The sequence below is a fragment of the Sceloporus occidentalis genome, unplaced genomic scaffold (assembly GCF_023333645.1).
Source record: "Sceloporus occidentalis isolate IW3139 unplaced genomic scaffold, rSceOcc1.0.p SCAF_1, whole genome shotgun sequence".
NCBI lineage: Eukaryota > Metazoa > Chordata > Lepidosauria > Squamata > Phrynosomatidae > Sceloporus > Sceloporus occidentalis.
In genome coordinates this window covers 10,064,695-10,089,914 of record NW_028316981.1, presented here as the reverse complement: position 1 = coordinate 10,089,914, position 25,220 = coordinate 10,064,695, and the positions used below count along the sequence as shown (strand labels likewise).

General features: G+C 45.8%; 1 protein-coding gene and 1 pseudogene across 2 annotated transcripts in view; one reads left to right on the top strand and one right to left on the bottom strand.

Moving 5' to 3' along the window:
* The window catches only part of LOC149320677 (uncharacterized), a 47,148-nt pseudogene extending 43,256 nt beyond the window's left edge, over positions 1 to 3,892 (bottom strand). Inside the window, exons 1-3 of the transcript XR_016278106.1 lie at positions 3,763 to 3,892; positions 2,108 to 2,198; positions 365 to 962 (exon numbers count right to left, since the gene is read on the bottom strand). The product of XR_016278106.1 is annotated as an uncharacterized LOC149320677 (transcript). The remainder of the gene's footprint in view (positions 1 to 364; positions 963 to 2,107; positions 2,199 to 3,762) is intronic.
* Positions 3,893 to 7,399: 3,507 nt separating this feature from the next.
* Positions 7,400 to 25,220, top strand: part of LOC149320676 (uncharacterized) — a 29,359-nt gene continuing 11,538 nt past the window's right edge. Inside the window, exons 1-5 of the mRNA XM_089500134.1 lie at positions 7,400 to 7,996; positions 9,358 to 9,484; positions 9,690 to 9,766; positions 11,633 to 11,759; positions 19,841 to 20,799. Coding sequence (XP_089356260.1) covers positions 7,598 to 7,996; positions 9,358 to 9,484; positions 9,690 to 9,766; positions 11,633 to 11,759; positions 19,841 to 20,799 — 1,689 coding nt within the window. The 5' untranslated portion in view covers positions 7,400 to 7,597. The remainder of the gene's footprint in view (positions 7,997 to 9,357; positions 9,485 to 9,689; positions 9,767 to 11,632; positions 11,760 to 19,840; positions 20,800 to 25,220) is intronic.

Sequence of the window (25,220 nt, the reverse complement as noted above, 5' to 3'; positions counted from 1 at the left end):
TGAATTTGCACAGGAAAGTGAAAACAAATGTTAATACAAATGTATCAAAATCCACAGCAATTTCCAAAATAGATTTATGTGTATGAAAATCCACAGCAATTTCCAAAATAGATTTATGTGTAGACTAGCCCCAGGGAGTGTGGTTTGAGTGTAGGACTAGAACTCTGGAGATTATGGGTTTGATTCCCAGCTCAGCCATGAAACCCACCTGCTCTAAATGAATCTTGCCAAGAAAACCCCATGATAGGTTTGCCATAAGTTGGAAACAACTTGAAGGTACACAACAACAAGCTAGCCTCTTGTTGGGGTGTGGACAAAATATGCTTTCATGTCCCTTGGAGTTTCCAGGACAACATACACTTACCTGCTCCTCTTCCACTTTGATGTTCTTTGCCTGGCTCAGGACAAAACCCTCTGCCAGGGCCACCGCCTGGGAACTGGTCTCTGCTCCACATTCCCTGACCCAGCTCTGCATCTCTGGAGGAAGGATGGCCAGGAACTGCTCCAGGATCACCAGATCCAAGATCTGACTTTTTGTGTGTTGCTCTGGCTCCAGCCACTGATGGCAGAGACTGTGAAGCTGGCTACAAACTTCCCGGGGCCCTTTGGCATCTTGGTAGCAGAGCTCTCTGAAGCGTTGGCGCTGGACTTCTGAACAGGCTTTGTCTTTTGCCCAGGAATCTTCACAGCCTCCAGTCTTACTAGCATGAGAGCCTTCTCCTGCTCTCTTCGTCCGTTCATCACCTTCTTGACTTTGGGCATCTTTGTCTTTACCGAGCTCAAGGACTGCTTCCAGTGGGTCCAGAAAAGGTCCTTGCTCTAAGGCAATTTTCATTGATTTTGTGTGGCGAGCCCCCAGCTTAACTCTGTGTGTAAACTCCCCTGCTTATTGTAATTCCCTGATAAGCAGATTGTTTTACAAGTAACTAAGGATGTTCCCAATGATCTGTTTGAACTTCTCCCTAAAGGAAAGGGAGGGCAGAATCAAGAACTGGGGAGCACGACTGAACAAATCATGTCAATATGCCACCTTCCATTTAAACTTGAGGGGAGGAAAAGGGGTGTCTGTGAACACCTTATCCATCTTTTGTGCCTCCCCCCCCCCTCCCAGCCACTACACTTGGATTCTGGTAGCACAGTGACAACAAAAACACCATCCACCTGAACTTGCTACTTTCCATGGGGATAGAACGAGATATAGGAGTTTATCACACGAAGGAGATCGGGAGTTTATCCCATGAATATCCCAGAAAAATCACATAATTTTATGAAACAATTTCACATGTCGCACAAAACCAACCATTAAAGTGGTCACAAAGAAGCATTAATGTACATCTGTTTACTTTCAAAATTTCAGAGACCATGCATTTCCGATATCACTTTATTTGCACCACTGGGTGTGATAATCATTCTCGCAATTACTTGCCATTTTTGCTTTATTTGTGGGATGCTTTAAATGCACTTTAATCTCTCTATAATGCTAAAATTAGCCCCACTGTGATAAACTCCATTGCCATGTTAATCTGGAATATCAGTATGCAAAGGGATCGTGTAGGGATCTCATTACATATAAGCAAATATTACAAAATCCAAAACACTTCTGGTCCCAAGCATTTTGGATAAGGGAGACTCAACCTGTATGCAAAGGAATCTTGTAGCAACTTTCAATTTAACTGTGTAAAAGAAGTTGTAGCATAAGCTTTCATAGACTTTATTTGCTTAGTCAGATGCATGGAATGAAGTGTTGCCCAAGTCTATGGAAACTTATGCTACAACTTCAGCCTGGTAAACTGTAACTTGGGTTTTGTAAGTTCTAGGCTGCTGCCACACTGCAAAATTAATGCAGTTTGACACTGCTTTAACTGTCATGACTCCATACTATGGAATCTTGGGATTTGTAGTTTGTAGTGGCACCAGAGCACTCTGACAGAGAAGGCTAAATAGCTCTCATAACTACAATTCCCAGAATCTTATAGTATTGAGGCACAACCATTAAACTGGTTTCAAACAGCATTAATTCTGCACTGTAAATGCAACCCGAGTCTCCAGTGTGTCCGCCTAGGTAACCTCAGTCCACTCACTAACTCTCTTTCTCAGCCCAACTTACCTTTCAGACTGGTATGAGGACAAAGCAGAGAGAAGAAAAGCCATATATGCCACTGTGAGCTCTTTGGAGGAATGGCAGGATCCAAAGGCAACTAGCAAGTAAATAAAAGTGTATTGTAAGAATTTTATTGATTTTCACTTTTTAAAACAAACAAACAGGCAGGCAGCCAAAAAAAGACACACAATTAAAATAGCAATCATATCATATCTAGCATCGAATACTGAGAGGTAGTTATCTGATCTACTGTTCCATTTAACACCAAACTCACTCAAATACATGCAAAGGCTTCTCACTTTCATAAATTCTCCTTCTACTTCCAACCTTTCCTTTCCTTACCTCATATTTGTCCTCTTTCCTTTCATCTTCTTATATGCCTCACCTCTTCTCCCTCTAAACCACTCCTCCTTGTCCTCTTTCACCTTCTTTCTTATCCCAACCACTCTTCTAACTCTACCTTCTCAGACCAATAAAAGTGTATTATAATTGACAGAGTAATAATACCTTTCCTCCCTAGCAAGCTTGCTATTCTAAACAAAAGCAGAGGAGAGGCTACAGGAGTCAACAGTGATGCAGCAGTAAACAAAAGCCAATAAAATCCCAGGCTGCATCAATAGAAGTGTAGTGTCTAGATCAAGGGAAGTACTGTAATAGTACCACTCTATTCTGCTCTGGTCAGGCATCACCTGGAATAATCCTGTGTCCAATTCTGGACACCAAAATTCAAAAGGATGTTGAGAAACTGGAGCATGTCCAAAGGAGGGTGACTAAAATGGTGAAGGATCTGGAAAGCGGGACCTATGAGAAAAGACTCAGGGAGCTGGATATGTTTAGCATGGGGAAGAGAAGGCTTTGCATCTATCGGGGGTGCTTTGAGTGTGAGTTCCTGCGTGGCAGAATGGGGCTGGCCTGGATGGCCCTTGGGTCTCTTCCAACTTTAGGATTCTATGATCCCAATAAGGTTTGTTCCTTGATTTAAAGAGTGACTGCCCTTAGTTATGTTTCTTTCTGCATGGCAGGGGGTTGGACTGGATGGCCCTTGGGTTCTCCTCCAACTCTAAGAGTGCTATGGTCCAAAACACATTGCAGGAATAATCCATTTTGAGACCACTTTAACTGCCCTGACCTAATGCTAAAGAATTCTGAGGACTGTAGTTTTGTGAGCGATTTAGCCAAATCTGGTGCCACAATAAGCTACAGTTCCCAGCATTCCCTAGCATTGAGCCAGGGCAGTTGAAGTAATCTCAAACTGGGTTATTTTTGCAGTGTGTTTTGGATCCATGACTCTTTCCAGGTGTTATTGGACTCCAGCTCCCATCTTCCCTGCCTGGTGGCTACTCTAGCTGGGGATGATGTGAGTTGGAGTCTGATAACACTGCAAGTCAGCTTTTACCTACCTCTGGTGATCCATATAATAGCCATAGGGACGTATGCATTCAAGGATGTGCTCTGCACACTAGGCAATGAAGTCATCTGCAAAAATATCTACTCTAATGCCTGGGTTTCAGGTAGAGAATGGCTTTTCCCTAAGAGATCCATTCCAACCAGGGAAATGTTATGCCAGGAACTCAGCCAGCCTAGAGATCTTTGTAAAGCAGCGGCATCTGGGCCACTGAACATTTCTTGCTTTCCATTTTGGAGAGAGGCACTGCACTCACCTGACCCTTCTTTTGGCTTCCTTAAAGAAATGTGGGGAGAAGGAAGAGGCTTTCCTTGTAGGGGCTTCTCTAGGACTGCAGGGCTAGGGCTTGGAGATTTTAACCCTCTGTGGTTTTCATGCTTAGCACCTCTACAAACTCCAAAAGCACACTGCAGAAATCATCCAATCTGAGACTGCTTTCACTGCCCTGGCTCAGCGCTAAGGAATCCTCCTGGGGTCTGCAGTTTTGTGGGACAATTAACCTTCTCTATCAGAGAACTCAGGGCCACAATGAAGTACATTTCCCAGAATTCCCTGCCATTGAACCAGGCAGTGAAAGTAGTCTCAAACTGCATTGTTTCTGCAGTGTGTTTTGGACCTAAAGAGAGGATGGATTAGACCAGGGACCCAACTGCATCTCTTCTTGCAACAATTATTATTATGGCTACTATTATTATTATTAAAGTGATTTGAGTATTGGACTATGACTCTGGAGAACAGGGTTCAAATCATTACTCGGCCATTATTATTACTATTATTATTAAAGTGGTTTGAGTGTTGCACTATGACTCCAGAGAACAGGGTTCAAATCCCTGCCTGGCCATTATTATTATTATTATTATTATTATTATATTTCTTTTTGTCCTGCTTTTCTCCCAAGATTGGGATCCAAAGTGGCTTCCATTCTAAAAAACATAGTACAGTTAAAAACTTACAAAATGAAATCCATTGGGTGACCTCAGGGAAGTCACACTTTCTCAGCTTCAGAGGACAGCAATGGCAAACCCTCCTTTAAAGAAACTTGCCAAGAAAACCCTAGGATAGGGTTTCCTTAGGGTCGCCATAAGCTGGAATTGACTTGAAGGCACACAAAACAAGCTAAACAAGCTAATAAATAATAATAATAATAGCCCCCAAATGAGGCTGAGAGAGTGTGACTTGCCCAAGGTCACCCAGTGGGTTTCATATATAAAATGACGATGTTAGTCACAGGGTTGTATTTTCTCAAGGTGAGTAACCTTGGGTTAACTCAGTCAAGGTATCCTATTTGAGAGCCAGCACAGTGTAGTGTTCTGAGCGTATCATTCATTATTGCCACTAATAAAATAACTAATTAATACTCCGAAGTCATAGGCTTTAATGGCCGGCGTCCACAGGTTTTAGTGTGTTTTTTTGGGCTATGTGGCCATGTTCTAGAAGAACATGCCAGCATCTGTGGCTGTGGCATCTTCAGAGAAACATCAGGAATAAACTCTTCCAGAACATGGCCACATAGCCCAAAAACCCACTAAAAAACCTAACTAATTAATATTTTAATCTTTGTTCCAAATGGGACCCAAGGCAGGCTACATGACATGAACTAAAACAAGGCTTTGTTGTTGTTGTTGTTGTTGTTGTTGTTATGTGCCTTCAAGTGGTTTCCCACTTGTGACGATGCTAAGGTTTTCTTGGCAGGTTTCTTCAGAGCGGGTTTGCCATTGCCATCCTTTGAGGCTGAGAGAGCGTGACTTGCCCATGGCCACCCAATGGGGTTCCATGACCTAGTCGGGATTCGAACCCTGGTCTCCAGAGTCCTAGTCCATCACTTAAACTATTATGCCACTCTAGTTCAAAACAAGGTATGTGAATTAAAACCTAATAATATCAAATTTTGCAGAACAAATGAATGGTCATAGCCAGAGCCAGCTGGATTAATGGTCTGATTATGGAGTTTATCACACGGGAGGAAAAGAAAGTGGGGCCAGAACGCATTCACTTAAAGATGCTACTTCAGCAAATTTACTTGAATTCGAATTGCATTCGAACTGACTTCCCGTTGCCCAAAAATAGCTTGCCATTGCCCGAAATTGTGTGTGATCACCTCTCACGCAATAACATGAAACCCCATGATTGCGTCCGGATTGCCATTGGATTATATGACTCTGGAGGCCTGGGTTCGAATCCCAGCTTGGCTATGGAAACCCACTTGGGCAAGAAGTCACACTCTCTCAGCCTCAGAGGACGGCAATGGCAAACCTCCTCTCTGAACAAAAATTGCCAAGAAAACCCCAGGGTTGCCATAAGTCAGAAACTATCATGAAGGCACACAACAACAACAACAACAACAACAAAGGTATGGGTGAGTTGTGGTTTCTATTGCTCTTTAGGGGGTTAAGGATATAGAGTCTGGATTCCTAGAGAGGCACCAGAGAAGGCGGGTGACTAGCATCCCTTTCCACACAGCACTTCCGGTCCCGCCTCATCCGGGCTCAAAGGAGCCAATCAGCTTCCTTGTAGGGAAGATGCTCTGCAAAACATGCTCCTCCCATTTTGTTTTGAGCCCCAGTTGCCTTTGGGGAGCAGCAGGTGAGGAAATGGGGGGCAGTCTTTGTGGGGAGCTGAATTCTGCCCCCCCATGAAAATGCATTTTATTTTATTCATTTTAATTATCTATTAATTTCAATTTTGTACTATTCATTTATTTAAACGCATTAAATTTAAACTGGTTTGATTTATTTAATTAAATGCATTAAATTTAAATTTAATTAATTTAATTAATTTAATCAAAGGCATAAGATTAAATTCAAATTTAAATCAATTTAATTAATTTAATCAAAGGCATTAAATTAATTTCAAATTTATATATAAATAATAATAATAATAATAATAATAAAGTTTTTTTAAATTTATTTCCTGCCTCTCTATCAAAGATAATCAATAAATTTAAATCAAATTGATTTATGTAATCAAAGGTACTAAATTAAATTTAAATGTAAATCAGTTTAATTTATTTAATCAAAGGCATTAAATTTAAATTCAAATTTAAATCAATTTAATGTATTTAATCAAAGGCATAAGATTAAATTGAAATTTAAATCTATTTAATCAAAGGCATAAAAATATTTTTAAATTTAAATCTATAATGCATTTAATCAAAGGCATTAAATTAAAGTTAAATGTAAATAGAATTAATTTATTTAATCATAGGCATAAAATTAAATTTAAATCAATTTAATTTATTTAATCAAAGGCATACAATTAAAATTTAGATCAATTTAATTTAATTTAATGCATACATTTAAGTCAATTTAGCTTATTTACAATGCATCTCACTGTGCTGCCTGCTGCTGCTGCCATAGGTGATCAACACTGGGCACTTTGCTCAGAGCAAGCAACCCATGGCAGTGGCAGGTGCCACACCAGGACATGTATGCAAACAGCTGCCCAGTGTCTCAATAGAGTGCCCAAGGTAACAGGGGGATGTTGGGACAACTTGAGGGCCAGAATACTCTGGGCTGCTTCCATAGTATTCTGGCCGGTGTGGACCCGGTCTCTGTAAAGGAGCCATTCACAGTGATGGACCTGTACCTTAGCTAGTTCCTTTGAAATTCAGATTAGGGTCCAAAACACACTGCAGAAATATTCCAGTTTGAGACTGCTTTAACTAAGCTGGCTCAGTGCTGGAATTCTGGGAACTGTAGTTTTGGGAGACATTTAGCCTTCTCTATCAGAGAGCTATGGGGCCACAATAAACTACAATTCCCAGGATTCCCTAGCAGTGAGCCAGGGTAGTTAAAGCAGTCCCAAACTGGATTATTTCTGCAGTGTGCTTTGGACTTAGAACACAAAGTGGATTTACCACTTCCTATTATGGGAGATATTAGTTGCCACTCCCACCTCCTCCCCTGTGTCTAAGAAGTCTTGGTGTGATCTTTCTTACAGGGAGAAGCCCCAGTTATAATCCCAGATCACCCATTGCGTAAAATAGATGTCTGTGTTATTTCTCCTTCTCCAGTCCTCCTACTGTTGGCATAAAAAAGTGGCAGCAGCTCCTTTGAAGCTTCTTAGAAGCTGAGACAGTCCACAGAGCCAAGATGGAGGAGCAATTGTTCCCTGGTCATGAAGCAGAAAGAAGAGGAGGTGGTGAAGCTCTGTGGGTTAGAAGAGTGCAGAGAAACCCAAGCAAGGACCCTGGCAGCTCAGAGGTCCAGCGTCAGCACTTCAGGAAGTTCTGCTACCAAGAGGCTGAGGGGCCAAGGAAAGTTTGCAGCCAGCTCTACGATCTCTGCCACCAGTGGCTGAAGCCAGAAAGGCACAACAAGATACAGATCCTGGACCTGGTGCTCCTGGAGCAGTTCCTGGCTGTCCTTCCCCCAGAGATGGAGAGCTGGGTGAGAGAGTGTGGAGCAGAGACTAGTTCCCAGGCTGTGGCCCTGGCAGAAGGATTCCTCCTGAGCCAGGCAGAGGAGAAGAAGAAGCAGGAGGAGGAGAAGGTGATACCCTAAACTTCACCACTACCTGCTGTATCATACAATAATATCCCAGAAGAGATGTCCCACCCAGCTCATCAAGGGGAATTTGAAGCTAGCCCTAAATCCCTCTTAGCTCGATGACACTAATTTTTAAATGAAGAGGTGGAAAACAGTTATCCATATTACCATTCCCTAAAGAAATATGAGTTTTTAACCTTGCCTTTTAAAAGTGCAAGAATAAATGTACATCTAATGAATTAAACAAAGGAAGAAGAAGATTATCTTTATGACAGCCTGTTGCCCTTGCTATAACATAATGGCTAGCATCCTCTCAGGGACATGAACACAAGCAAGCTTCCCTTACACATGTGCATGTTCTTTTTTGGGTGCTGCAATGGTAGGTATTCTCTTCATCCTTCCACAGTGCCCAAAGCCCCTGATCCAGACTTACAGAGCAGCCTCTGAAACCCCTGTCCAGCCATTTCCTGCTTCGTAGGTAGTGGGCAGGATCCCAGAAGCATCTCCCCATAGCCAGATGCAAAATGATTACATCAGTGCCAAGATCTGCCAGCAATCTCAGCCCTGCTGTAATTGTTTGCCTCTGGCTATGGGGATATAGCCAATGCTTCTGTGACCCTGCTCATTCTCCATGAAGCAAGGAATGGTGGTGATGGTGGTGGTGGTGGTGCTGTTTCAAAGGCTGTTCAGTACGGATAGTAGTATATGGTTCAGCCTAGCAGAGGTCTGCATACAGACCTACTATGCTATGATGAGCCATACTGGATTGCAACCAATATCAGTTTCTGCCCATTTTGTTCACTTATCAACATGTCGTTGTCTGCCTTCAAGTCATTTCTAACTTATGGTGACCCTAAACAAACCTATCATGGGGTTTTCTTGGCAAGATTCGTTGAGAGGAGGTTTGTGATTGCCTTCTGCTGAGGCTGTAAGCATGTGACTTGCCCAAGGTCACCCAGTGGATTTAAGGCTGAGCTGGGAATACCCAGATATTTATAAGAGTTCCTGTGTTGCTGTCTAATTCTCGCTTCTTTGTGCCCTAATCTCAAAAAGACTAAGGGTCTGATCAGAACAATAAATATTTATTTCTGATTGGCTGACTGAGGGCCAGTCTGGGAATACGATGCAGAATAATTTTGCAATGGGATGCGATTATGTGGCCCCCAAGAAATTGTCTAACTGCAACTCCGACTGTTCTGAATGTGTTGGCTAGGGTTGCTGCGAGTTGTAGTTTAGCAACACCTGGAGGGACAATAGTTCCCATCCCTAGTTTAGAAGCAGACCAGACTACGGGAAGATCTCAAAACTGGCCCTTCCTTTCCTTATGACCCTTTCCTTGCTGCTGATCTCCATTCCTCTTTCAGGAGGCTGTAATGCTAGGTAAAATGGCTGCTGAAGTCCCTCAGGAAGAGAAGACCCCCCTGGACACCAGACCAAAGGAACCATTGAGGTGGATTGTGCAGACGGATAAAGGAGCCACCACCTTGTTGGGTAAGGACTAATAGGGTCACCATTCCCCTTCTGACTTGGTCACACTCTGTGATGTAGGCCTCAAATTTCTGGGCTGCTTTAGTGTTCTCCTTGAGCCTAACAAGGGAAGAAATCTAAACCAAAGAAAAACCCTGTGGATTAGACCAAGGGCCTCTCTACTCCAGCTAATCCAAAGTACCTACACACCTTCTCTTTATCTTGACAGGTAGTGAAAAGATCCTGGTTCTTCCTTCCATGCAGTTTCCTGTTGGAGTTGAAACCTCTGCAGTCCAGCCAGATCAGGTAGGAGTAGGAGGAAGAGATTTGGGGTGGGGAGGCAAAGTGGATGTCCTATGTCTAAAAAGATAAGAATGTTTTAGCAGTCCTGTTAGATCCCATCAATATCTGTCTTGTGCAGCAGCCTGTTTTCCAAAGCGAACAAGCTAGGCTTTAGCACCTGTCTCAGGCAGCAGCATGTGAGAGGTAAATGGAGAGCTACCCTTCCTTGTGGAGACAGATCCTCCCTCAGAGGAAATGAGTGGTCTGACTTCCCAGAGCAGGGCCTAACTATTTTCTTGCCACTGTGGAGAGAGCAGGTGAGAGAGTTTGGAGCTGCCAGGATCTGAGGAGTCTTCCGATCAAGGCTTTTTGAGCAGGGTGTAGAGACACAAAATTTATACCAAAATTTGAAGGCAGGGAAATAATGGTTGTTGTTTTTTCAGGGAGGATACTGGAAATCTTTGGAAAAATGGAAAAACAATGCAATATTAGCTTCCTTAACCAATGGAAAGGCACTTTGTTACTTTAGGAATAAAAAAATGCATTGTATATAACTTGGCTTGGCATAAAAGTATCATGTCTGATGTATTAAAAGTACAAGATTTTGAAAAAAAAATGACTAACTGAATTTACTTTTCAAAATCTTGTCTGTTTGTTATTGTTGTTTCTAATAGAACTACAGAAGCCAGAGCTGTGAGGAACCTCTTTGTTTTTCCCAGTTTATAAGGAACTAACCAAAAAAACAAACGAAACCCCAACAACTACAAAACAATAAAAATAGGAGAAACCATCAACAAGGAAGATTATTTTGCCTCCTCTGGTGTTCCATAAAGACAAGAAAACAGTCCTTTTTCTACCTCAGGTGATAGGAGCAGTTTATGAAAGGCAGTTGTTAAGGGAGTGGGTATTATGTAAACTGTAAGCCTGAGGGCAGGCACTGTCTTAACAACTGCCCTTCATAAGCTGCTACAGTGCATAGTAGAAAGAGTTGTAGAGCAGTGGTACAGATCATGCAGACTTGCAGATGCTCTTGGACTGCATCTCCCAGCAGTGCTAGTCACCATAGCCAAGAAGAGGGGGAAACACACTCAGGCACCAGCCCTTGAAGTTTGCAAAGCCCAGAAATACAAGCAGATCAAGGCTAAGGAAGCCAGAAACTGGTGTTTCATCGAAGTGAAGGGAGTGCTTTGTATCACTTCATCTGTTGCAGACCAACAGATTTGCTTTTGCTGTGAGGCAACTGAGAGAGAGGGAAGGTTTTATGGAACTGTCTTGTCTGCAAATAGAGCCAGTGTGGTGTAGTGGTTTGAATGCTGGACTACAGTGCTGAAGGACAGGGTTCGATTCCCCGTTTAGCCATTAAATCCACTGGGTGACCTTGGGCAAGTCACAGGATCTCAGCCTCAGGGGCAGGCAATGACAAACCTGTTCTGGACAATTTTTGCCAAGAAAATCCCATGATAGATTTGCCTTAAGTCAGAAACGACTTGAATGCACACAATAACAACTTGTCAGCAAGCCATTTCCAGCATCCTTCTCTCCTGCTGTGCTTTGGCGTGTACTGCATCTCCCATCATTCAACCTCAATAAATGATCCAGGGGTTCCAATGGCTGCACAGCAGACTTCTATACAGTAGGGCTCTTTTTATGACTTCCCAGGATATCTTTAAAAAGCCCAGATCCTCTAATATAAAAAGATGGGAATACCTGAAATCACCCCAAATATCACAAAAATGGCACAAACGCATAATCTTTAGTGTAGATCTTTAATAACTATTGGGGAAGTTTTGAAATTTGTAGGAAAATTCACAGCTATCTCACTTTGATTGTCTGTGTGCATGGCTACTACCTATACTGAAAAAACATTTTCTTCTTCATTTTTCCCTCCAGGGTCTGGTGACCTTTGAAGAGGTGGCTGTGTGTTTCACAGAGGAGGAATGGGTGCTGCTGGATGCAGGCCAGAGAGCATTACACAAGGATGTCATGGAGGAGAATCGTGGGATTGTGGCCTCTCTAGGTAAGGTCCTCTCTGTGTCCATCTTAGACCTTGAGAGCTCTCCATATTGTAATGTTGCCAGAGATACTTTTCATCATCATTAAGAGACCACTGTAGACCAAGACTGAGCAGCTCCAGAAGATTTGGAGGCCCACATTCATTGCCATTTTCTTTCATTATGAACCACACTTGTAAAGAAATACAGTTGGCCCTCCATTTCCATGGACTCAAATCATCCACGACTTGAAAATATTCTTTTAGCAGCAGAGAAGGGGCCGAGCATCCTGATCTTGGGTGGCTCCGCCCACTTGGCTCCTGGTAGGCAGGTAGGGAACAAAAGAGACAAAAGGTATGACCGGGGCCCTGGCCCCCCGCCCTTGCAGGCGGAGCTACCCAGGAACCCCAGTCTTCTTCCTGCCTCGCACCTGGTAGGACGTTTGTTTTTTGTTTTCCCATCCATCTCCAGAAGCTCATCGCTAGCTCCCTGGACTCGCCTGGCTCCCTTTTCTCCACTCTCTCCTCTTCTTCCTTCCCTCTCTCCTCACCAAAAAAAAAAAAAAAAGCCTTTCTCCTACTGCTACCTTTGCCCTTGCCGCCTCCCCTCCCCCCCCCCCCCCCCTTTTGACGGACATGGCGGCCGACAGGGAGACCAGAGCCACAGGAGAGCTTGCTTCCACTTTGCCCGGGCCAGCCCCGGCTTTGCCGGCTGCTCGCCGAGCGGCATCACCAGCGGCGCCCCTGGACGTGGAAGCGCGCCCGCAGCGGCCGGAGGAAGCCCTCCCTTCCGCTGCAGGCTCAAGGGACTCCCAGACGACCCATGGCTGGTCTGAAGAGGGAGAGCCCTCTCTTAACAACACCGGCGAGGAGGACGTGAGTAACTCCCCCCCGCCGCCACAGTTGGTGAGGTGGTTCAGGGCCTTCCTCGACCAGGAAGCTTCCTCCTCCACCGGGGCAGCCCAGGGAGGGAGCGAAGGCGCCGGCCTGCACAGCCGCGAGCCCAGCGCGGCGCCTTGGGGGGCTACTTTCCCGGGGCGCGGGCCGCTATTGATGTGGCCGGGATCCATGCTCCCTCAGCCCTTCTTCCCCAGCGGCTCCTTTCCGGGGGGGTGGGGGATGACCCCGGGCTTACCCCAGGCCATCGACGACCAGGGAGCCCATGGCGGGCGCCATCTTGGCCGGGCGGCGCTCCGCCCACTTCCGGACGACCCGGAAGTGCCCCAGCGGCGCCATGCGGCCGCCCATGGGCGCCGCCATCTTGGCCATGCGGCAAACCATGGGCGCCGCCATCTTGGCCACGCGGACGCCCATGGGCGCCGCCATCTTGGGCGGCCAGAAGCCAATGCCCACAGTCACCCCAATCGCGCGGCGCTGGGATCAGGCGCCACCGCGCCGGCAAGGGCCCGCTCCGGGGGGATAGGGGAGGTCCCCGCCACAATAAGCCAGTCCCAGGCCCCAGGCCAGGCCAGGGAGGGACAGGGACACAAGGCTACCAGAAAACGGGGGCCCCCGGCCAGAGGCACACCCTCCCCCAACCAGACTCCTTTAAGCCACTCAGGGGCCGCTGACTCAGAAGGGGAGGATGAAGGGTCTTCAGGCTCCTCCTCGGGTTCGGAGCGCTCTTTCCTCCCTCCAGCCAAGCGCATCCGACATGACAGGGCCTCTACTCGTAAGCGGCCTCGCGCTGCACTGTCCTCCGAGGACGAAATCTCGGAGGACACTCACAACCTCTCAGCCTCTGAGGCAGAGGAGGGCGAGCTGTCACATGATGAAGGGGACACCAAGTTAGACCCCCAATTGTCCTCTCGCCTGTTTAAACAGGAGGACTATGCGCCACTGATAAAAAAGACTACCAAAACCTTAGGCCTTACCACTCCTACAGACCAGGCCACCCCTTCCCCAGACTCAGACCTCCCTAAAATGAGCGAGGATTTGTTCCCAGTGCCGATCTCCCCAGTCCAACAAATCCCATGCCCACTCAACATCATGCAGATTATTAGAGACGAATGGGCAAAACCAGCCTCGGCCAGATCCAACCACGGCATTACCCGCAAGTACTATGTACTTCAGCCAGCCGTCATGGACAGGCTCAGGGTCCCATCCGTGGATGCCCCTGTGTCGGCGCTCGTCTCATCAGCAGTGTTCAGCAGGGATGGTGAGGACACCCTCAGAAATCCAGAGGACCGTAGGGCCGAAGGAGCACTCAAAAAGGCCCATGAGGCCCTGTCCATTGCCATTAGGGCTGCGACCACCGTCTCAATGGTGATGCGAGCCAGCCTCCAGTGGTCCCGTCAACTCCTGGACATTCTACCCAACCCAGATACCAGGGTCAAACAAACCGTTAACAAAATTGCCAGGGCGGCAGCCTTCGCGGCCGACGGCACCCTCGACACCATCCAACAGTGCGCTAGAGCCCAGGCAGCGGCCGTGGCAGTCCGCAGGCAGTTCTGGCTTAAGAGCTGGAATGTGGATTCAAAATCCAAGCAGAACTTAGCTTTCACCCCTTTCCTCGGGTCTAAGTTGTTCGGGGAATCCTTAGAGCCAGTGCTAGTAGAAGGCAAGGACAAGAAAAAAGCCCTTCCCACCTCCAGAAAAAGAGACGATAAGAGGCAATACAAAAGCCGCTCTTCCTTTCGCTCCCAACCCTCCTACCCCTCTTCCTCCAACTCCTTTCGAGCCAGGGAGTCCAGACCCAACAGATCAAATTGGGGAGACTCAAGGTCTAACAAACAGACAAAACCCTCTTTCTCCTCCAAGGAGGGAGCGGGATCCAAGCAGCCCCGCAAGAATAACCCCCAATGACGGCGCCCCCCCAGTAGGGGGCAGGCTGCAGGGGTTCAGCCACATCTGGGAGACATCCACCTCGGACAAATGGGTCCTGGATACCATTCGACAGGGCTACAGGATAACGTTCCACCGTACGCCCCCAGACAAGTTCATACCATCTCCCAGATCAGCCGATCCCAGCAAGCACCTCCTCCTGCTGGAGGCCATCAAGCGCCTGCTAGACATCAAGGCCATCGAACCCGTTCCAAGACGAGAGAGGGGACTAGGTTGCTATTCCACCTTCTTCCTGGTTCCCAAGAAAAACGGATCCTGGAGAGCCATCTTGAATCTCAGGGGGGTCAACCGATTCGTCCTGAAGAAAAAGTTCAGAATGGAGACTCTCAAGTCCATCCTAGACGGTCTACAACCAGGAGACTTTCTCTCGTCACTGGACCTTCAAGATGCTTACCTACACATTTTGGTGCACCCTTCCTCAAGAAGATTCCTCAGGTTCAGATATGGCAAACGCCATTATCAGTACAGAGCTCTCCCCTTTGGGCTAGCCTCTTCCCCCAGGGTGTTCACCAAAACCATGGTGGCGCTGGTTGCCAGGTGGAGGAACCAGCGATTACACGTCTATCCCTACCTCGACGACCTTCTGATTCGGTCGTCCTCCAGGCGACAGGGGACTCAAGACGTCACCTGCATTCTCAGGTCTCTGCAGGATCATGGTTTTCTCCTCAACCTAGAGAAGAGCTCGCTGCTCCCGAACCAGCAGATCCACCATCTGGGAGCCATAATAGACACCCAGGCAGGGACGGTGCGCCTACCTCCAGATCGGATCCAGTCCATTCAGGAGGCCATCTCAAAGGCCCTGACCTCCAGGCGCCCCAGCCTTCAGCTCTTGGCTCGCCTCCAGGGTCTCATGATAGCAGCTATCCAGTGCCTTCCCTGGGCGAGATTCCACTCGAGACCTCTGCAATGGCTCCTTCTGCCACACCAACGGGCCATTGCCCTCAAAAGACACAAGACGATACAGCTCTCCAGCGAAGCAAGGGAGTCGTTTCGCTGGTGGATGTCCGATGCGGTTCACCAAGGCCGCCTAATTTGGGGGGCCCCGAGTGTCCAAATCACCACGGATGCCAGCCTTCGGGGCTGGGGAGCGGTCTGCGGAACACAGCTGGCCCAGGGCAAGTGGACTCCGGAAGAACTCACGCACAGCATCAACTGGCTGGAGCTCCGAGCAATTCACTGCGCTCTCCTCGCCTTCAAGCAGACGATCCGTCAGAGGTCAGTGCTGATCAGAACCGACAACACCACGGCCAAGGCTCATGTCAACCGACAAGGGGGAACCAGATCCAGGGCCCTGATGAGCGAGGCTCAATCCCTTCTAACATGGGCAGAGTCCAATCTCATAGCCTTGGAGGCAGAATACCTTCAAGGATCCCTAAACTCAAAAGCCGACTGGCTGAGCAGAACAGACATAGATCAAGGAGAGTGGAGCCTCCATCCTCAGACCTTCCAGATCATCGTCAACAGGCTCGGCCAGCCCATCCTAGACCTGTTCGCCTCCCCCGCCAATGCCAAGACACCCAGGTTCCTCTCCAGATTCCTAACGGAAGGGGCCGAAGGAATGGACGCCCTCAACTACCCCTGGCCACCGGGCCTCCTCTATGCATTTCCCCCGACTCCACTTCTCACAAAACTCCTGGCCAGGATACGCAGGTCCAAATCGCAAGTTATCCTGGTAGCTCCAGCGTGGCCGCGGCGACCCTGGTTCTCAGAGATCCTCGCCATGGCGTCGCAAGGCTTCGCCCTTCCACTAAGGAGGGACCTCCTCGCTCAAGGACAGATCCATCACCCGGACCCAGCCTGGCTACGGCTTCACGCCTGGAAATTGAACGCCACATGCTAGGCGGCTACGGATACTCCCCAGAAGTGGTTGACTCCATCCTCGCATCAAGACGCCAATCTACGAATAGGATCTACGAATACACCTTCAGGTCGTTCAGAAGGTGGTGCAAGCGCAAGAACAAAGACTTCATCAAGGTTTCTGTTCCGACGGTGCTCCAGTTCTTACAAGAAGGCTTTCTCCAGGGCCTGCGGCCCAACACTATCAAGAGACAACTGCCAGCCATCACCTCCATCCTGCCCCATAAGGCGGCGGCCAGGATATCCCAACACCCCCATGTCCGTAGATTGCTAAAGGGGGTCGCCAACAAGGCGCCCCCAACCAAACATAGGTTTCCTTCATGGGACCTCCACCAAGTCCTAAAGGCCTTGACCATCTCGCCTTTCGAGCCGCTGAGGGAAGTAGCCCTCAAGTTCCTGACCTTCAAGACGCTGATGCTGACAGCACTGGCATCGGCTAGGCGTGTGTCTGAGATCGGCGCTCTCTCCGTCCGCAAGGAACTGCTAATCATCAGGCCAGACTCCGTTCTCCTGAGACCGGATCCAACTTTTATCCCTAAAGTCAACTCCGTCTTCCACGCCACTCAGGACATCGTCCTCCCCTCCTTCTGTCCTTGGCCTACAACTGACTTGGAGAGGTGTTGGCATACTCTAGATGTTCGCAGGGCCATAAAAGTTTACCTCAAGAGAACGGCCACATTTCGGAAGTCTGAGGCGCTATTTGTCTCCTTTCGACCTAGCTCTCAGGGCAAAAAAGTGTCGGTGTCTACCTTGGCAAGGTGGATCAAGCAGTGCATAGTCCAGTGCTACAGGTCACTCAACCTACAGCCGCCGGGGGACATCACCGCTCACTCGACAAGGAGCGCAGCTACTTCAGCGGCCCTATCCACCAACGCTCCGCTGGCTGAGATTTGCAGGGCAGCCACTTGGAAGTCCCCGTCTACCTTTACCAGACATTATAAGCTCGATCTCTTCCAATCGGCAGAGGCGGCCTTTGGCCGGAGGGTGTTACAACAAATAGTGTCAGATCCGCCCTCCGCGCCAGCCAGCCCTCCCTAGTATCTGGTCAGCTTTTTTATATCCCAAGATCAGGATGCTCGGCCCCTTCTCTGCTGCTAAATGGAACGTTGGACTTACCTGAGAGACGTCCCTTTACAGCAGAGAAGGTCCGAGCATCCTCCCCACCCTATCTGCCTACTGGCGCGGGTGGGCGGGAGACGAGTTTCTCTAGACCTCAATTATCCTAGGGGGCGTTCGGCTTAAAATCGACTGGGGTTCCTGGGTAGCTCCGCCTGCAAGGGCGGGGGGCCAGGGCCCCGGTCATACCTTTTGTCTCTTTTGTTCCCTACCTGCCTACCAGGAGCCAAGTGGGCGGAGCCACCCAAGATCAGGATGCTCGGACCTTCTCTGCTGTAAAGGGACGTCTCTCAGGTAAGTCCAACGTTCCATTTTTTTAAAAATCCAAAAAGCAAACCTTGATTTTGCCCTTTTATATAAGGGACGCTATGTTACTATAGAGATTCATTATATGCTTTTGGCATCCACTGGGGGCGGTGTTTGTGTGTGCCCTGGAACCAAAGCCCAGCGGATACCAAGGGCCCACTGTAGTATCAACCAGAGCTTCCAAGGTGCGAAAGAATAATAAAAAGACTTTGGACAAATTAAATGGGTGGATATTTATTCAACTAATAAATAAATATTATACTTTCTCTATTAAATGTGTTAGTTCGTTGCCCTATTAAATTGAGTTTAGGGTGGGTCTATATTGTTGTTTTACTGATTCTTTATCATGCCTTTTCCCAATAATTATTTTGTTTTATTTTTTATATTTATACCTCGCTCTTCAGAAATGCTGTTAGAGCGGCTTACAAATTTCTTCTGCCTCTGGGCTAGGCATGGCAGAGCCATGCCTGCCTCTTATTTTCTCCCTCTGAGGCCATTTGAAAACAGAGGATAAATATTAGCAAAACAGCAATCCATTAAAAGCCCGTTGCCGTCACTTCCTAAAAGCCTGTCAAAATAAAGTTTTCACATGCCAGTGAAAGGGCAAGGAGAGTGTCATTCTACCCTCTTAAGGCGATAGTTTCAAAACTTGAGAACAGCCACCAAGAAGGTTCTCTCCCTTGTTTCCCCCAAACATTTCTGGGAATGGGCTGGGATTGAAAGAAAGGCCTCCCCCAAAGATCTTAGAGCAGGGAAGTTACAGCTGTGGCAGTGAAAGAGCCCCAACTGCTTCATATGGGAAGATGTAGTTCTTCAGATGCCGCCTTTGATACTAAAATCAGCACCTGAGTAAATATCCCTTTTTACTTAATTCCCCATCTTTTGGCTTCTCTACACCAGGGAAATTCACTTCATTTGTAAAATATCTTAAAGCAGCCAAGCACAACGAAATAAGGAGCAGAGGCAGGCAAACAAATTTGACACTCTGCCTGTGAATCATCACTTCGCCTCCTTGTCAAAGCTGGAAGATGTGGAGTCCCTTCACAGAGGAAGAGAGCCTTTCCTTGATGGAACTGCAATAGGTAGCATCCAGTTAGTGTGTTAAAGACTAGCCCTTTTCCACCTTGGGAGAGTGTGGGAAGGTGCTGCCCATAACACAATGTACTTAAACCCCAAAATGTGTCAGTAAAACACCAATGTAATTCCCCCCCCCCCCCCCCTTCTTCTCAGAAAGATTTCTGATTCCCCAAATAGAACCTATCTCTTGGCTGGATAAAAGGGAAGAGTCATTTGTCAAGGAAGGCAAGAAATCACCAGGTAGCTCCTTTACATTTTGGTGGAGGGAGGCCTTTCACAGCAATATTCAGATGCAGTTTTTCCAGGAGATATTTCCTTTAGCTGAACATCTCCCACTTCTTGATATATATGTGAAAGGTAGAAGACCGGGAATACTTGGGTGGGAGAGTGTCGACTCTGAAATATGAAATGTGATCTTCAATTTTTTATGTTCAGGTTGTGGTGGAAATGTGTTTGTTTGTTTTTGTTTTAATTTTTTTTAATTTATATTATCACAAGAAAGTACAAACACATTCCATTATAAACTGACTGTTTTTTCTCATTATAACTTCAAAAACTTTAGAAATGTGTTTGGATATGCAGATCGAGCATACCGACATATGACTCTGGTATTGATTTCCCAGTGTTTTCTGCTCTTACTGGCTGTCACCATGGATGTTCCTATCTCATCCCTTTTGTTTTGAGTTTTTTTAAGCAGAGATGCTGCTTGAAAGCGATGATGGATGTGGAGTTTCAGGAGTTCCATAACCTGGTCAGCATTAATGGCCAGTCAGCATTGGCTGTCTTAACACAAACAGCACTGGCTTCCTCACTGCCTGTTCTGTTACTCGCATTTTAATTACCTGCGTGTGTTCTCTGTTTTGAAGATCCATTCCACTCTAATTGGTCTCCTCTCTTTATTCCTGCAGGAGATGGAAGGGACAGAAATGAAGAGGAAACACAGCTGAAAACTGAAGTGAAACAAGCATTGATAAAAAATTTCCATAAAGATGCAGAGTTCCATGGAATACCAGCACCGGGAGAGAGTCACACAGGAAAGGAAACCTCAGTGAGGAAGAAACCATTCAAATGTTCAGAGTGTGGAAAGGGTTTCAGTCAGCGCAGTACTTTGGCTGACCATCACAGAATTCACACAGGCGAGAAGCCATATATATGCTCAAAGTGTGGGAAGAGCTTCAGTCGGAGCCGTGCCCTTACTGATCATGAAAGAATCCACACTGGGGAGAAACCATATAAATGTTTAGTGTGTGGGAAGAGCTTTGCTCAGAGCAGTAACTTTGCTTACCATAAAAAGACCCACACAGGGGAAAAACCATTTGAATGCTCAGAATGTGGAGAAAGCTTCAGTCGCAGCCGTGCTCTTATTGATCATCAAAGAATCCACACGGGGGAGAAACCATATAAATGCACAGAGTGTGGAAAGAGTTTCACCCAAAGCAGTACTCTTACCTATCATCAAAGAACCCACACAGGAGAGAAACCATATCAATGTTCAGAGTGTGGAAAGAGCTTCTCTCAGAGCAGCAACCTTACTGCGCATAAAAAAACCCATGCATTTAAACCTTTTAAATGCTTAGAGTGTGGAAAGAACTTCCGTTCTAGTGAAAACTTTGCCTTTCACCTTGGAATTCACACAGTGCGGGAGAGGAGGAAAAGTCCCCAGCATGTTTGGAGTGGTGGGAATATCTGGAATGTGGAAGAGGTATCATGGGTTCAGTCACAAAATGGCTGCAGTAGTGGGTTCAACCAGCCACAAAATACCCCTTTCCCAGAATGGAAAACTGTTAAAACTAAAGGACAAACTGCCCAAGAACCTGACAGCAAGGGAGTTGTTGGATCTGAACCAGTGGCCACCAAGCCACCCATTTGACTCAGTATTTTAAGTGGCAGTCCATTTGATGGGAAGGCAAGCCAATTACATCAGTAAATCAACTTGAATGTTCCATTTGTTCTACCAAATGTGTTTGCCTGGAACACATATACATGATGTAAAAGCCCTGGAGAGTGTGGCCAACAGGTAAACAGAACTGGGTGTGCGGTCAGACTGGTCTGATCCAAGAGATACATGGTTAAAATGCAAATGATTTTTAAGGAACCAGCACAGCATAGGAAAAGTTAGGGAACAGCCACAGCAATAAACCAATAATCGAGCTTGTGGCACTTTCCATCAGAAAGACTAGGTGACTAATCCAGAGCACCTCTGAGAGATGGAATTTTGCTAATGCTGCTATTTCCCAGGCAGACTCCTAAAGGCACCCAGGCAGTAGGATCATCCAACTGAGAAAAAGATCACTGAGAAAGGATCTTCCAAGAGAACAGAAGACATATTTAGAGCTGACAGTACCTCTAATAGACTCTTATGCTTTCAGAATTAACCAGAGGAGTGTCGTGTTTAGAACAAAATTGCTATTGCTTCAAGAAAACAATAAGTTTTTGGTCAGAATAAAATTTTTCAAAATCTATATTCTGAAGGTACCTTTATTCCATCAACCAAAAGAACAAAATTAGTAAGCCTTAGAGCTACAATCTGTTGCCTTCTTATTAGGCAGGATGTTTCAAAAAGCAGAAAGTAGAGAGGAGAGGAGAGGAGAAGGAGGGAAAAGACTAGATGTTTAAAAATCATATCTGCAGATTGTCACCGGGATGGGATAGGGATGCATGATTTGCAGATTCATCATATATTTCATTTAATGCCATCCCCAAGCTCAGTAAAAACAAGAAAGGAGAAAATGTAGGATTTTTATTTTATTTTAGAAAGACAAAGCCCTCTGTAAATTCAAAGTTGTTAGAACTGCAGTAAAATTTAGTTTAAAAACAAAAAGGAATATTGGAGGAGCGGCTGGAACCACAAGCGTCCTGGAGATTAAAATGACAGACATTGGGTACAGAGACACCTATCTCAAAATTACAGATACAAGGGAAAGGTCTGGTATAGATTCCCCCCTGCCACACACACACACTCACACCCATATATATATATATATATATATATATATATATATATACACACACACACACACACACACACATATACATATATAATCCAGATATTAATAATAATAATAATAATAATAATAATAATAATAATAAATTTTATTTCTACCCCGCCCTTCCATAGAAATGATCAGGGCGGCTTTTTACTATGGTTATCCATCTAGTTTGGGGTCTTCCTCTCTTTTCTCATTATGTGGCCAAAGTACGATAGTCTCAGCTTGATCATCTTTGCTTCCAAGGAGAACCCTGGTCTGATCTGTTCAAGAACCCATTTGTTTGTCTTCTTGCTGTCCATGGGATCCTGAGTACTCTTCTCCAGCACCACATTTCAAATGAGTTGATTTTCTTTCGGTCTCCTTCCTTCACTGTCCAGCTCTCACATCCGTACCTAGTAATTGGGAATACAATGACCTGAATGATTTTGTCTTTAGTGCTCAGTTGTATGTCTGCTCTTCAGTATCTTTTCCAGTTCTTTCATTGCTGCCTTTCCCATTCCTACTCTTCTTATTTCTTGATTGCAGTCTCCATTCTGGTCAATGTTTGATCCTAGCTATGGGAATTTAACTATTTCAATTTCCTCGTTGTCTAGATTGAATTTGTCTATTTCTTCTGTGGTCATTATTTTTGTTTTCTTAGCATCAGACTTGCCTTTGCACTTTCATCTTTGACCTTCCTTATGAACTGTTCCAATTCCTGAATGTCTTCTGCTAATATTATGGTGTTGTCCGCACATCTAAGGTTGTTAATGTTGCTTCCTCCTATCTTCACTCTTCCTTTTTCTGATTCTAATTCTGCTTTTCTTATGATATTTTCAACGTATAAGTTAAACAAGTAGAGTGATAGGATGCAGCCTTGACTAACCCCTTTGTTTATTGGGAACCACTCTGTTTCCCACTAACATGGCTATAAAAGGTAAAGGTATTATCCGTTTACAAGGTTGTCAAGCCATGTCTGACCATAGGGGTTGGTGCTCATCTCAGTTACTAAGCGAAAGAGTCAGCGTTGTCAGAGACTACTCTGTGATCATGTGGCCAGCACGATTGCACAGAACACTGCTTACCTTCCCACCAGAGTGGTACCTATCTATCTACTTGCATTTGCATGCTTTCAAACTGCTAGGTTGGCAGAAGCTGGGACTAATGATAGGAGCTCATTCCATCATGCGGCACCCGGGCCTTGGACAGCCAACTTTCAAGTGTTGCAATCAACAGAGTCAACATCTTAACCACTTGAGCCACCGCTATACCTTTTAATAATAATGACAATAATAACAGTATGCATCTAAGGAAGTAGACTAATAATAATAATAATATGCATCTGAGGAAATAGACTGATGTCTAGGAAAGCTCATGCTGCCAACTTCTTTCAGTGAGTTTCGAAGGTACTACAAGATCTTTATACATGCTACAGACTAACATGGCTATATCTTTGAATAATAATAATTATTATTATTATCATTATTATTTGTATCTAAGGAAGTAGATTGAAGTCTAGGAATGCTCATGCTGCCAAATTCTTTCTTTCAGTGAGTCACAAAGGTGCTACAAAAACCCTTTGCATTTTCCAGACTACCATCTTTGAATCCTGTCATTTAGGGTATAGCCACACTGCAGAATTAAAGCAGTTCGATACCGCTTTAACTGCTACAGTGTCATGGGATTTGTAGTTTGGTAAGGCATTTCAGGTACTCTCTCTGACAGACCAGGCTGAAAACCACTTGTTGAATACAAAGATACAGCTTGTAAAATCAGCATGTAAAGAAAGATCTCATAGCACCTTTGGAACTAACTAAAAGAGAGAAGTTGGCAGTCATTTTCCTCAGATGCAATTGTTGTTGGTGGTGTGTGCCTTCCAAGTTGTTTCCTCAGAGGGGGGGTTGCCATTGCCTTCCTCTGAGGCTGAGAGAGTGTGACTTGCCCAAGGACATCCAGTGGGCTTCCATGGCTGATCTGGGAATTAAACCCTGGCCTCCAGAGTCACAGCCCAGGGCTCAAACCCAGGACCCCACCCTGGGTCAGTTTTAAACACCTCAGAAACTATAATTCCCAAGATTCCCTAATAGGATACAGCTGTGAAAGTGGTGTCCAAGTGTATTACTTCTGCAGCTTGGCAGCATGAGGGTTAAAGCCAGAGAGCTCAGAGTCCTAGAGGGGCCTCAGGGTGACGTCATGGGGACTCCCACTTCCGGTCTTGCCCCTTCCAGTGGGGAGGGAGCTCATCCCCCTTCCCGCCTGAAGCGCCCCCTGGCGGAGTCCTCCAAAGGAAGGCTGGCTGCTGGGTGGCTGAGTGAGTGAGTGGGAAAGAGATATTGGGGCTCTGGGAGGGAAAGGGGGAGAGGAGGAAGGGAAATGGAGGCCGGGGGAGGGGGTGCCTTCCATCACAAGAGCCTCCCCACCTGTCTGTGTTGCTGTGTGTAGTGTAATCTGTGTGTGTGTGTATATATATATATATATGTATATATACATATATATTTATACACATACACATACACATACCATATATATATATATATATATATATATATATATATATATATGTTCATGTGTGTGTGTGTGTATATATACACACACACACATATATACACAGACACATATACACAGAGAGAGAGAGGGAGATGTATATGTATATATGTGTGTATATGTATGTATATATATATATGTATATATAAACACACACACACATATATATATACACACAGACACATAAAACAAATTATATGTGTGTCTACAAACATATACACACATACACACACATATAGATGCATATGTGTATATCTATGTATAGATATATATACACACACACACACCTAAATTATAGATGTATATGTGTGTATATATATGCATATACACATACACACACACATATATATTATGTGTATACACACACACAGATAGATAGATAGATAGATAGATAGATAGATAGATGTATATACATGTGTGTGTGTGTGTGTGACAGATACATGTATATAGAGAGGTAGTGTGGTATAATGGTTTCAGGGTTGGACTGTGACTCTGGAGACCAGGGTTTGATTCACTCTCAGCCACGAAACCCACTGGATATCCTTGGGCAAGAAGTCACACTCTCTCAGCCTCAGAGGATGGCAATGGCAAACTTCCTCTGAACCAATCTTGCCAATGAAACCCCAGGATAGGATTGCCTTTGTTGTTGTTAACTGCCTTCACATTGATCTCAACCCATGGTGACCCTGTGGATGAGGCATCTACAAGAGCCCCTGTCCCCCACTGCAGTGCTCTGCCCAATTCCTGCAAACTCATCCTCATAATCTCTAATAGA